The sequence below is a fragment of the Podarcis tiliguerta genome (genome assembly GCF_965153285.1).
Source record: "Podarcis tiliguerta genome assembly, chromosome: 4".
Taxonomy (NCBI): Eukaryota; Metazoa; Chordata; class Lepidosauria; order Squamata; family Lacertidae; genus Podarcis; species Podarcis tiliguerta.
In genome coordinates this window covers 36,972,568-36,986,840 of record NC_139537.1, presented here as the reverse complement: position 1 = coordinate 36,986,840, position 14,273 = coordinate 36,972,568, and the positions used below count along the sequence as shown (strand labels likewise).

General features: G+C 43.1%; 1 protein-coding gene across 3 annotated transcripts; it reads left to right on the top strand.

Moving 5' to 3' along the window:
- Positions 1-473: 473 nt before the first annotated feature.
- Positions 474-12,766, top strand: BTLA (B and T lymphocyte associated). 3 transcript variants are annotated; one of them, XM_083439163.1, is made up of 5 exons: positions 474-770; positions 4,320-4,613; positions 8,939-9,061; positions 9,663-9,709; positions 11,211-12,766. In XM_083439163.1, the coding sequence occupies exons 1-5, from the start codon at positions 701-703 to the stop codon at positions 11,526-11,528; spliced, it is 852 nt and encodes a 283-aa protein (XP_083295289.1). In that variant the 5' UTR covers positions 474-700; the 3' UTR covers positions 11,529-12,766. The 3 variants fall into 3 exon arrangements, with proteins under 3 accessions (XP_083295289.1, XP_083295288.1, XP_083295287.1); XM_083439162.1 differs by having other exon boundaries at positions 8,918-9,061; XM_083439161.1 differs by having other exon boundaries at positions 8,900-9,061.
- The last annotated feature ends 1,507 nt before the right edge of the window (positions 12,767-14,273 follow it).

Genomic DNA, 14,273 nt, shown 5'->3' with positions numbered 1-14,273 from the left:
TGATACTTCTCTACATGGCTTTTTCTTCAGCCGGAACTCAGTTCTGGCACCTCTCAGGTGGGCGCCGTGGCCATTATAAGAGAACAAGGGAGGCATTTGTGGGGAGTTCCAGCAGCTCTTTTTCTAGAAAAATAGCACTGCTCTCCCATTTTGGTTACAACTTTGTTGGCACTCAGCACATGAGTTCGCTCTTAGAAGGAGTGACATGAATTTCCAAAAGAAAGAAGACATCCAAATGAGGTGCTGCAACAATTCTTTATTTTTTCAAAAAAAAAATTTTTTACTTTTTCAAATGCTTTTTTAAAAATTGAAGCTACTGTTTGAAAAATGTTCTGCTGATTTTATTTTGTTTCCATCCACCAGTTCCTCTTTCAAGGTGCAACACACACACACACACACAAACACCACCACCCCATTTCATTCTGTCTGGTTTTGGAGGCAAGAGGCTTTGGAAACCAGCAGCGGCTGCAGGAAGTTCTACGGTGAGCAAATTTGATTTGTTGTGAGCGTGGCAGAGCTCTTTCACATCCCCTCACGCCTCCAGTCTGGCTCACTTTCTTGAGGTAATTGAAGTGTTTCTACACGAGCCTCCACAAGCTGAATTAAGAAGCTGCTGAAACTGCACCAGAAAAACAGTTTCATCCTGACGGATCAGCTTTCTTTTCCACGATGACTATGAAGTGAAGCTACATTCCAGGCCATGTACGCAGGTAGCTTTGCAATGCGCTCCCTCTTTCTGATGCTGACACTGGAGAATACATGGGCACATGGTAAGATATGGCCGTATCTATCTGAATGCCAGTGAAACGTGTGTGAAACCTTTATTTCTAAATGTTTTCAGGTGGCTAGACACAACTGTTAAGTTCAGGATACAGCTCAAATTGGGTTAAATAGTACAACAACGGGCCTTATTCTCAGCCTTCGAATATTTCACACCAGGCTTCAGCCCCAACAGAGACGCCACTATTAATCTATATTCGAACACTATATATCTATATTGGGGCTGAAATTTCTCTTCTTCACTGAATAATTACAGCCACCCTTCATATGTGTATTGGTGTCTTCCATATAATAATGGGTGCAGTATCAGAGAAGAGCAAGCAGAGTGTTAGCAGGATAGAGACATTATATAATGAAAACAGGCTGAAATGACTAATCCTGTTCATTCCAGTTTAAAAAACAGGAGAATGAGTGGCAATATGACAATGCAGTGCAAAGGGCAAATTAATATGGCTGATTGTTGAGGAGATTGGAGGCCTAACAATGCTGGAAGGTTGCAGGTACCCACACTATAAAACTACCCAAGAATAAGAGTTTAGGTCAGAGAGAAAGCTTCTATTAATCAGAGCATAATATTCTGAAATCCTCTCTGCAGTTGTCTGATAAAGTGGCTGATAAATGCATCAATATTTTATTGCTTTTAATTGGTCTGGAACTCAAGGTAAAGAAGCAAAATAGCTAATGTTTTACAGGAAATGCTTTGACTGTGGCAGCCATTGTACCATGCAGAGGAGAGACAAATGTTTGGAAACATCTCGTAGATACCTTCACCTTACCTCCATATGTTTTTATGGCTACTGTGAGCAGACAAATGGGAGCTTGTCTTTCCTGGAACATTACTTATTTATTTTAAACATTTTATAGAGCACTTTATCTTCAATGAATAATAAAACATTAGAACATGTGAAATGGCTCTCTATCACCAAAGGCTGTTCTGTGGTGTAGGTGGGTATAGTGTTGGAATAGGATCAGGGAGATCCAGATTCAAATCTCCCCACTGGTGTTGCCCGCTGGGTGTCAGTGATCATGGGAGAGCCAGTCACTATCTCTCAGCCTATCCCTACATGAAAGCGTCATCGAGAAGGAAAAATGGAGACAGGGAAAATCATGCATGCTTCCTTGAGCAACTTGGAGGAAAGGTAGGACACAAATACAGCAAATAAATAAAGTAATGCCAGGTTGATTAACACTTTCATTTGTATTCAGCAGTGCATATTCAAGTATGCAACTACACGTTAAACCAGCAAATGTGTGTTTCTCAAAGTACCAAAGAGAAGTGTGCCCTAGTTCTTCAGTTCCCAAGATTTAAAAGAAATGTTTTTGCATCATTCTCTCTCTGTGTGTGTGTGTGTGTGTGTGCGCACATGCTTGCGTGCCTTTCAAATTTGCAAGTGGTCTCATACCATATCATCCACAACTGAAGGATTTGGACTGCTGGATGTTGAAGAGTCTTTGTGAATTTTCGGAAACCAGTGGCACTCACCTTTGGGCAGCAATCGACCTCGTCACGAATTTTGTGTTTTGGAGGCTAAGTCTGTTGATGGCTACCAGCCATGATGGCTGTGCTCTGCCTTCAAGGTCAGAGACAGCAATTCCACCATTTAATGGAAACCATAGAAGAAGAGGAAGAAGAAGAGTTTGGATTTGATATCCCGCCTTTCACTCCCTTTAAGGAGTCTCAAAGCGGCTAACATTCTCCTTTCCCTTCCTCCCCCACAACAAACACTCTGTGAGGTGAGTGGGGCTGAGAGACTTCAGAGAAGTGTGACTGGCCCAAGGTCACCCAGCAGCTGCATGTGGAGGAGCGGAGACGCGAACCCGGTTCCCCAGATTACGAGACTACCGCTCTTAACCACTACACCACACTGGTGGGGGGAGAGTGCTTGAGTCTTGATTGTAGATTCTTCTATTCAGATGTGGGGAGGGGAACAAGACTTACATGAGGATATTGTTGTGGCTTTTAAAACGCCTGAACTTCGTAAATCAGATCAAGTGATTGAACCGCACCGTGTCATTCCATTTATGCCTACTTGACCCAGGCAACCAAACAGCACTCTCTTCTACCACTTTTTGTGGCAAACTGGCTGCAGCCTGCTACTTCGTCTTTCCTCCTAAAACCACAGATTTACATAAGCCCCACACAAGTCCTTGTTCTCAAATTTCAGCCACACACCTAGTTCCATTTCCACCTTCTGTAGCTGAAGTTGCCTTGTGGTCACTGGTCAGAAGGGGGTAGGTGAATCAGTTTCCTCATTTTTCCAATCTGAAATTTAGCTCACTGCATTAGTTCATGATATGGGTGTTTTTTTTAAAGTCCCCATATAAATCCATCAGCATTTTAGTGCAAATTTCTCATAATATACCCACTTTTGCCTGTGCCTAATGTACACATTTTTGCAAAGTAAATTTCCCTGAATAGAACACATTTCCGAGTGTTATTTTCACTGATGTATACATTCTTATGCATACTTTGCTCTGGTATATGCAATTTTGCTCACATTATTTGACTGGAGAACTGTGCTGCAAAATTCGGAGAAATTTGAATTTAGGATGTTGGCTGTGTTTCAGTTTGCACGCTGTGCAAATTAGGTAGGTTCACCTTTAAATGCAAACAGAATCAAATCCCCTCCCCATGCCTACTGCCCCATTGACCACAGTAGGCATTGAAGAAGGGCTACCGTTTCCACAGGGCAGGCGTCACTACCGAGAAGGCCCTCTGCCTGGTTCCCTGTAACGTCACTTCTCGCAATCAGGGAACCACCAGAAGGCCCTCGGAGCTGGACCTCATTGTCTGGGCAGAATAATGGGGCTTAGCAAGAAGTAACTGTTTGACCATCCAGACTTCTGATAACAGACTTCTGATGCCAAGGTCTAGGTTATCTGAAATACCACATTCCCTCATACAAACCTGTCCAGGCTCCAAACTCCTTGTGGGAGGTCTTTCTCTTGGTCCCACCACCCAATTGGACAGGCCCTTCATGGTGTCTGCTCCCAGACTTTGGAACTCACTCCTTAAAGAAGTTAGATTGGCTGTGTCATTGCTGTCCTTCTGCTGGCAGGTGAAGACTTGTTCCAACAGGCCTTTGCGAACTGACTGTTTTTTTAGGAAAGGGGTGTTGTTGGGATGTGTAGTTACTGTTTATGTTTTTAACGGATCTTTTTATAGCATTTTGATTCTGTTAGTGTTTAATTACATTTTAAAGAATTATCTTTTCTTTGTTTTTAAGCTTGTTCTGTTTTATCTTTGTAAGCCGCCATGAGTTCCAGTCTGGGGAAAAGGGATAGAAATAAATATACTAATAACAATAATAATAATTTATAAATATCTTGGCTGTGATTAAACCAATAACAGATGACTGATGTCAATATTTTATATCACATTAGCTTGCCAATCAGCTCTTCTCATCTAAAGCATTGCCTGTAGAAAGGTATTGCATGGATGGGAAAACCAACAAGACGCCAATGAAATGATTATTGCTAACAATGCAAAAATATCTGAGGTGTGTCAGGCATAATTTCCACCCACTTTTTTCTTCCAGGGAATGAAAACTGCACTATTTCTGTCCGAAGGGGAACCAACTACACGATAAATGCTGGCGTTTCATTCAGTATAAAGTGCCCAGTGATGGATTGCCAAGAGAATCTTACGATAAATTGGTTCAGGAACAGTGAAATTCTGCCTCAAGGACAAAGACACAATATTTTTTGGAAAGGCCATGATTTTGTTTTGCAATTTTTGCCTATTTCTAAGAATGACAGTGGACGCTATCAGTGTCGAGCTACTATGGGGGAAAGCATACTCCCAGGTCATGAAATACAAGTCATTGTACAAGGTAAGCATCATAAGCAATTCCGAGAATGAGGGCCTTTTTCCAATTCACTGTTTGCAGCAACAGGCCTATGGGCAATTCAGTCAGCCTCCTGGTCAGTTGCCTGGTGCTTATAGCCCTGCGGTCATTTGTCTATGTTCTTGCTCTGCTCAAGAAACGCACATCAACACAATCAAGGTTTCAACTGCACATTGATTTTATTTCCTCTTCTCTAAGCACCTCTGGCATGCTGCAGGCTAACCCTTTCCTCTTATCTGTGTGCAGCGCTCTTTAGTACAGTATAGAAAGCCAACTGTCAAAAGGCCCATCAACGTCCCAGCCATGTTGCACGCTCTGCTCTCTTACAATGCTGGATCTACAAATTTTGCAATAGGTGACAGTGGTCTGCACTGCTGCCCTGCTTCTCCATCTCAGCATGTTTAGCCCAGTGGCAGCAGTTGGGAAGGATGAAGAGAGTGATTTGAAATTGGAGATTGAAAGGATCAGCAGCAGGTGAGCTCTCCAAGGCATAAGGGAGGCTTGGAAATCCAGTTGAGCTTCAAAGGTTTTTTTTTGGGGGGGGGTACTTGAAAATGGATCCTTTCAACATGGAGCAGGTTTCCTGAGCCTCCGTGAATCCATCTTTTCAAGCTCTGATTGTGGAGCCTGAATGGAGTGGCATGGGAGACTTAGAAAGGCCACCCCACACTGATACTTTGAATTTCTCTTCCCCTTTGGAGCAAGGCAAAGTTGTATAGGGGCACATGCACAGAGACATGCTCATGAGAAAGCCTGTAATTTGCCACCACTCCAAAACTGCCACAAGGGCATGTGCCCTCTTCTGTGCAAACACCCCCAATCCAGCACTGCTCTCTTGGTCATAGAATCATAGAAATGTAGAGCTGGAACGGACAACAAGCTGAACTCTTTTGATGACACTGTGAGCCCGGGGAGGCAGCATAATCTGTACTGAAGTGTGTGACTGCTATTAGAAAAGGGACTTGTTTCCAACTGAGTTATACTCAGAGTAAACCCACTGAAATGAATAGACCTAAGTTTGTCATGTGCATTAAACTATTTCTAATGATGTGTTTTAAATTGTTGCAACCTGCCCCGGGACTTAGTTACGAAAGGTGCATCATAATCACCTCAAGGACCGCCTCTCCCCATATGAAGCGATTCAGACCCTGTGATCATCATCTGAGGCCCTTCTTCATGTACCTCCTATGTGAGAGGTCCAGAGGGTGGCAACACAAGAACGTGCCTTTTCTGTGGTGGCTCCTCGTTTGTGGAATGCTCTCCCCAAGAAGGCTCACCTGGCGCCTTCATTACATATCTTTAGGTGCCAGACAAAAACGTTTCTCTATAAAGCAAGCCTTTGGCTGACTAACATTCTATGTCCTTTAAAACGTGTTTGGGAGAAGTGGGGGATATTGCTTTGCTTTTGTTTTAGTATGTATTTTGTGTTTTTCTTTTTATGTTGTGATCTTCAGATGATGGGAAGTATACAAATTTAATAAATAATAGTAGTATACATAAATGCTTTGCTTGTAAGATGTCTTGAAGGCCGTGCATGGAGAAAGGAATATCCAGTGCTTTTTTTCTTAAAAAATGTTTAGGGGTAGATTCACAAAATGTTTAGGGGTATGCATCCCCCTGCGTCCCCCCAGAAAAAAGCACTGGGTATATCTCCCAGAATTCTTTTTTTGGGGAAGTCCTGTTTGTTTAAAGAGGTATCATAGTGATTTAAATATATGGCGTGAACGTTGGCTAAGAGTTGCTCATTTGTTCCTTGCTTTGCGGTATTTCAGTTTTCCAAATCTTGATGGGGTTCATTGCAGAAAACAGTTAAACCCAAGTGCTGCAGTTACAAAATGTTCATCACACATCAAAGACATCCCGGCTCCCTTATTTGCAAACAATGTGTAGAGCGGTAGCCTTATCAGTCATCTGACAAAAAATAGGCTGTCTAGTAGTTCAAAGAAATGAAACCTGTACAGACTGCCAAACAGCCCATGTTGTGACATCTAAATGACTCAAATTGGTATTTGGACTTTCTGTGTATGTAAATTCAACAAGAGGGTCACATTGCCCAGAACTTACATTTGAGTTTAAGAAATGGCCTGTATAAAATTGAAATGCTGAAACCTTTACAAAATAAAAAGCCCACAGGAGGCTGAAATATGAAACAAGCACACCTAAGGCTGTGCAACTCTTACTATAGTGCATGGGTAGGCAAACTAAGGCCCGGGGGCCAGATCTGGCCCAATCGCCTTCTAAATCCAGCCTGTGGACGGTCCAGGAATCAGCATGTTTTTACATGAGTAGAATGTGTCCTTTTATTTAAAATGCATCTCTGGGTTATTGGTGGGACATAGGAATCCTTTTTTTTCTTCCTTCAAAATATAGTCCAGCCCCCGCACAAGGTCTGAGGGACAGTGGACCGGCCTCCTGCTGAAAAAGTTTGCTGTCTCCTGCTATAGCTCATCTCAAATTGACTTACCTTAGTTTCAGTTCTCTAAGGGCTGAGCTAAATGTGACTTTTGACGCACATAGTTGGGATACTGTACTTCTCTCTTTAAAAAAACACACAAAAACCTAAAAATAGTCATAAGACCCATCCCAACCAAATCTGCATCAAAACTGAAGAAAGGAAAAGTTTATCCAACTTCTCCCCCATGATGTTTTCCTACTGAAAATTATCTCTCTCCCAAACTGTTAATTCACCCCAATGTTGCTAGCTGATGAAAAGAGCAATTTCAGGGAGGCAATGTGTGGCACATGAGGAGAGGTCAATACTCTCCTACCCTGCCACTTTTCCAGCCAGAATTAACACCTGCACCCTCACCCCACCCTTATGACTGCTATTAGTTTGTTTTATGCAAGAAAGAAAAAAGAGAATCTCAAGCAGAGAATTCACAGATAAGTTTAATATCAGGTTTACTTTGAGGCTGAGTTTCAAGTCTCTACTTGTACTCTATAAAACTGCTTCCCTCCATGCACCCAAACACTTGGACGGGTGTGTGTGTGTGGGGGGGGTGTTTCACATGATCCTCCTCCCAAGTATTGAAAGTGAATGGGTGCTGAGTGAGCTAGCCCACCCCCTGCTGCTGTTGTGCCCAGTGGAAATGAGCCAGTGTGGTATAGTGGTTAAGAGCAGTGGACTTGTAATCTGGTGAACCAGGTTTGCGTCTCCGCTCCTCCACATGCAGCTGCTGGGTGACCTTGGGCTAGTCACACTTCTCTGAAGTCTTTCAGCCTTACTCACCTCACAGAGTGTATGTTGTGGGGGAGGAAGGGAAAGGAGATTGTGAGCCGATAGAGCGGAATATCTAATCTAAACTCTTCCTCTTCTTCCTGTCATCCATCCTTTTGAAGTGTGTCTCTGAGTAAGAGAGAACCCTGACTAGGTCATGGCTTCCCTCCTCATGGAGTTATACGCATGTACTGTATATTGGTCTGCTTGTAGAGGCTCTTCTGACATGCTCCAAACGCAGAAATGGTGTGTCGGCGGCTACCCAGCATGCAGTTCCATGACACACCCATCCTTTCAACTGGGGCTCAGGGCAACTAGGGCTCTAATAACAGGTTGAAGGAGCTATTTTGGTAATGAAAACAGTATGGGGGGAAGCATGAAATGTTTCCCCCTCCAGGGATCCTCCTCCTTGCTGAGTTCAACAATAGCAACACTGAGACTGAGGAGGAAGATGACAGGTTGTGCCACCCTGGAGTGACTGTTAGTAAGAAGGCAGGCAGGCATGAACTGGAGGAGAGCAAACTCAGATTATTGGGGCAGTGCCTCATTTGCCCTTATTTGCCTCATTTCAGCATCTTCTGCCCTCCTCTACAAAAACACTGGGAATTCTGGATCCTCCTGCCTACGCTGTATTTTGACCCTCATTATAGCCTCTCTGGCTTTCTAGATTGCATTAAGAACATTTAGAGATCATAATGTATTGTCGATGACCCTTGCGAAACCATTCTGGATCAAGCAGATTACTTCTGTTAGGAAGCATGCTATTTTTATTTTTATTGACTTTTGAATGCTCTTTCTCTTTCTGAGAATGCTTACTTTTAAACAGTGTTTAACTTCTCTTACCATATTGGTTATTTCACCCCTGTTAACTGATGGTGAATTCTGCTTTGGTGGGGGGCTGAGGGGAGATTTGAACTGCTCGGCTCATTGTATTTGCTTAATGATTAATAATTGCATTGCTATATTGAAATATAACATTATGTTGCTTTGGCATTAGGACAATAGCAAATGTAAATAGTAATTATAGCAACAACAACAACAATAATAATAACAGATCACAATAAAATAACAGAATCTGAAAATGCTACTGCAGAAGATAATGAAGCAGCTGGAAAGGACATGAAGCTGATTATTTATTTCCTGTCATTCCTGGGACCACTGTGCCTCTTCATTTTGAGCTGCTTGGGCCTGCTGTGCTGCATAAGGAAGCATCAAGGTGAATTCTCTCAAGAGCTCTCTAGTATCCCCCTCTTTTCCCTGGGCTGTCTCACTTCTGCTACTCAAATATCTTTTCATTTCTCATATTACCAGGGCTGAACCTGCCCACAGGCAGAGTGAGGCAGTTGAGTTTGAGTGTTACAGAACTGCAGCAAATGGCTACTTCTAAATTTATTATGATCATATTTTATTCTTGGGGCGAGGTGTTTGTGAGGGGTTTCTGCCTTATGAGTCAAAATAAGTTGACCAATCTCGGGAACCACTATGTGCCTTGACCGGGGTGGGGGGAAGTGGCGCCACCCCCATTTCTGTTCTTCCTTAGGATTAAAAAAAAGTGTCTTGGGACCGCTTCCATGACTATCTTCCAAAACTCATAGTCTTGCATAAAAGCTACTTATTTTAAATATTTATTGCCTGACTTTCATTATAACAGGATAGCAGTTTTGGGCTATCCATAAAATTTGGTAAGGATTTCCTTGATCCCCTTTTTATGAGACAGGGCATTTTCACAAGCTGCGTTCTTGTTTTTGTACAATGAATGTGATGAACTATCCAAATGTTGTTCCATCAATAGCTGGTGTTTTTCTTTTCCTTTCCAGTGAACAGCAATAAGGGCCCACCAATCTCGCAAAGTGAAATGAATGTGGTAGGTTTCTTCACTGAGGAGCCTGGTATTGAATTTCCAAGTATGGTACTTAAATGCCCATAAGCCCCTTTCAGGCATTCCGTCCCTGTGTACAGTAATCACATGAGCTGAGGCCATGGAGAAGTGTGTGCTAGCTTTCCCCTACCTCTCTAATCATCACCCACCTCCCTCCATGAGTTGCAGGGTGACTGTGTCAAGCCTCCTGGACCCATGGAAAATATTGGTTCTAAAATGCACGGAGAGCCCCACAAGTACAGGAGGCTCCCTGATTCACATGGATACCACCATGAGGTGAGAATAATGAGAAGGGGTGAAGCTAGGGTGCTCATCCCTACAATCCCCATGAGTCAAACCATTGGTCCATTGAGCTCAGTATTGTCTGCACTGAGTGGCAATAGCTCTCCAGGATTTTGGGCAGGATTCTTCCCAAGTCCTATCTGGAGATGTCAAGAATTGAAGCTGGAATCTTCTATGGGCAAAGCAGATGTTCTACCATGGAGCTACAGCTCGAATTCCTGGAGAGGCCTAACGTGTTACGTTCCAACCCCTTCAAGATACATATAAAAACCTTCACCTCATGGACTTTGCCACTTAAAGGAAGCAATTTTCATTCATGAACACAGGAAGAAAGCTCAGCCTTCAACTTAAGTGGTGTTTAGTTGTGTTTTAAATGCTAGCCATCAGTGACATTGCACATTACTGAACTACATGGACAAATTCTGCCTCCCAAGTTGCTAATAAGCTTAACCAGATAGTGTGAAACAACAGAGGGAAGAAGGGAGGGAGAAATATGGGCAAATGTTCTTAGTTTTGTGTAAAGCTGGGTTTTTTGCTCCAAAGTTCAGCTTTTTCTAGACTCAGAAGAGGTCCAAATGAGGCATCATGACTTTAGCCTTTGCATGGCTGATCTTTCTTTTGGGAGCACAGACTCCCAATTCGAGTTTTCCTGCCATTGCATTGGGAACGGGACTATGTTTGGGACAAAGGACTACACTCCTCTTCTACATGCAATCCCAATCTAGTTCACCCTGATCACTACCACACTATTTTTTAAAAAATCAACCATTTGATTTTTTAGCAAGTAGTGAAGACATGAATAGTGCCACATCTCATTTGTGTCTAACGTCACATCAAAACAATACATAATCTGATGAGTGTCAACTGCACTTCTTTTAATCCAGGTGCCTTCGATGTTATCCTGGGTATTAAAATTTAAAATGGCTTCTCCAACCTGCTGCCCTGCTAATGTTGTTGGACTCCAACTCCCATCAGCCCCAGCAGACATGGCCAATGCTCAGGGATGATGGGAGTTGCAGCCCAACAAGGTCTGGAGGGTCAGGGATGGGAGAAACCTGTGATTTTAATGAAGGCTTGAAAAGCGACGTCTTCCCTGATGTTTGAGCTGTCCACGTCCGACATGGTTGTCGTCTTTGCTAGCTAGATATGTGATTAAGATACTGCACTCTTTCATGAATCTTTTGTGCCCTTGTTTCCCCCACAGCTTAATAGCAATGCAGATGCCCAGTGCAGCAATGTCTCCCATATGAAATCTGCACTTCATCAAGCTGCTGAGCCTTATGTGCTGCAATTTCCAGATGATGATCCCATCTACGGCAATCAATGCAATTGCTGGGATGCCACCAGGGCACCACCCAAGCCTACTTGTGATGAATGTGTCTCCAATACCCAGCAACTCTTACCTCAAAAGAAGGAAGCCCTTATTTATGCAACACTGAGCTATGGGGAACCTGTTCAGAGACATGAGCATTCTGCTGAGACGGAATTTACAGAATATGCTGCCATTGGACTGAATCACTAAATGTGGACAACCGCTCATTGTTTAGCATCATATAGCTTCTTCCACTGTGACTCTGCAAGCTTTCTCACCAGCTTCACTCTGATAATTGCTTAGTGCATGGGTATCGCACCATCTATTTCCACTAGGAGCATGTGTTCATTCATTGATGCTATTTATTATTTTGGGGTTGTTAAAATGACTCTCATGCTGATGTTATCTATTCTGTTTTCATAAGCTGCTCTGCAAGTCCTAGTTTCCAGAAACCTTGATCTAATCAAACCACATTACAGTTGGTTGCATAAGCAGCCTAGCTGTTTATTACTAAATCCCTTCAGCAAAGAGAGACAAATCCTGTAAGCAAATCCCCATCACTACCTAGCTTTCCATAGAATTAGATGGTGAAAGCTTAGGAATACTACAACAAAAAGAAAAGAAAAAATATTCTGAGAAACTGTCAACTTTTGTTTCCACTTCCAGTTTACTAAAAGACTGCAGGAGATAAGGGGCCCATCCAGACTTGCATTTCCCCCGCTGCTTTCCGCCACTAAAACCCAATCTTTACCACTGAATCGACGCAATAAGGTTTTCTCTGGATTGATGTTTGTTCTGAATTAGGGCTAAAGAGCAGTTTTTCCAGGGGAAAGTGGCAGAACAAAGACAAAACTGCTTGGACTCATGCCAGGAGAAGCTTTCTAGGCATGGGGCAGGCAGAAGTGTGGACATGCCCTCTCAAAGCACTTCAAAATAGTTGCTATTTTCGGGTGGGATTCAACCACATGCCAACAAATTCAGGTCACACAGTTAAAATGATTTGGAGCTTCTGCAGAACAAACTCCCTTCCCCCAAAGACTGGACTTTTTGCAATAAGGGAAGTGACAGGGAAATTCATTGGAAAGTGCCAACAACATCATCAAACTTCCTTGCAAATGAGAATAAATGCTCATTCAATAGCCAGTGTCGTCTAATCTCCCTGCCAACAAGTTGGGACGAATGCCCAATAATCTGGTCATCTGGAAGTGTGCTCAGTGAGTAGAATGAATGTATACGTTTTCTATTGACGGAAAGCCAAATTAGCAGAACTTTAATCATGTATTTCATTGATCTCATCCTCAACTAGGGATATCCCAAGTCAGAATATTAAGCAAAAGAATTTTGAGGCTAAATGAACCAATTACTGTATAGATTGTAGTAATTATCTCCACTAGGAATGAACTGGAAAAGAACTAGATGTGTACAATAAATTATGGTTGATAGATAAATGATTGCTGCTCACTGTCGCTGCAGATGCTGAAATGGCTGCCAGCATAGTCCACAATGCAGGATGCAGATGGCGCTGTGGGTTAAACCACAGAGCCTAGGATTTGCCGATCAGAGGGTTGGCGGTTCGAATCCCTGTGACGGGGTGAGCTCCCGTTGTTCAGTCCCAGCTCCTGCCCACCTAGCAGTTTGAAAGCACGTCAAAGTGCAAGTAGATAAATAGGTACCGCTCCAGCGGGAAGGGAAACGGCGTTTCCCTGCACTGCTCTGGTTCGCCAGAAGCGGCTTAGTCATGCTGGCCACATGACCCGGAAGCTGTCTGCGGACAAACGTCGGCTCCCTCGGCCAATAAAGCGAGATGAGCGCCGCAACCCCAGAGTCGGTCACGACTGGACCTAATGGTCAGGGGTCCCTTTACCTTTACCTTTATAGTCCACAAACTGGCTTAAAAAGTGGTGGGGTGAGGAAATTCATGGAGGTTAGGGCTATCACATGTTCACAGTGGTATATGTGTTCCTTTCATGCTCAGTTCATAAGTATTTGAATACAAGCTGCTGAGGAACAAAAGCAGGATAGCACTCATATATCAAGCTTGTAGACATCTCCAGAGACATCTTATTGTCTACTGTGGCAAACTAGGATTCTAGACTTGGCCTTTGATCTGAACCAGCAGGAACCTTCTTATCTTCTCTTTGTTTATTTAATAATGGCATTTCATGCCTGTTTGATCCAATGTCCATGTAAGGTAGCCATATGGAGATGGCAGGGCTCCTGCACCTTTAACAGTTTGTGTAGAAAAGGGAATTGCAGTAGGCTTCACTTTCCAAGAGGAGCCCTCTGTGCTTCTTCATTCAGCCAGCCAATGTCCAACGCAACCTATCTCTATAAAGCCCAAGGAAGGAAGCAACCATCAATAATAAGAAAGCTGAATGAGATAAAATCAAGAAGTGGGATCATAAAACCAGCAGCAAAAGTCAAGCAGGAGAAAATAAAAGGGTGCTTAGCTGGAGCACAAAGGGGGACTCTGGGAAGGACATTCCCCTTGAAAAGATCCAGTACCCAGTTGCCACCTGCCTAATCTCTGGCAGATTACTGAAGCAGAAGGATGCCAGTACCTGAAACTCTGCTTTGACATACTGTCAATAGAGGGATGAAAAAGGAAAACTCAAGAAATCATTTCAGAACTCTTTCAGCTAAAAGTGCCCACAGTGTCTCTCAGAAAGTAGAAGAGCCCAAGGATTGAAAGTATTGGCTTAATGAACACGTTGCTCCCCTTTTGATATGAAAGACACAATATGTGAGAAAAACAGGAAGCGCTTTAGCATCTCGCCACCATGCATACTGACTGCAGAGGAAAGAGTGCTGTGTATAGATAAGAGTGGGTTCATGACGTTGATGAAAGGATGTGAAAGTGCATGCAGCGCAGATCAGATATAATTTTGGGCGGAAAAAAATGAAAAATGATAAGGCAATGTATGAGTGTGATGGTGGCTTCCTCCTGGGGGAAGA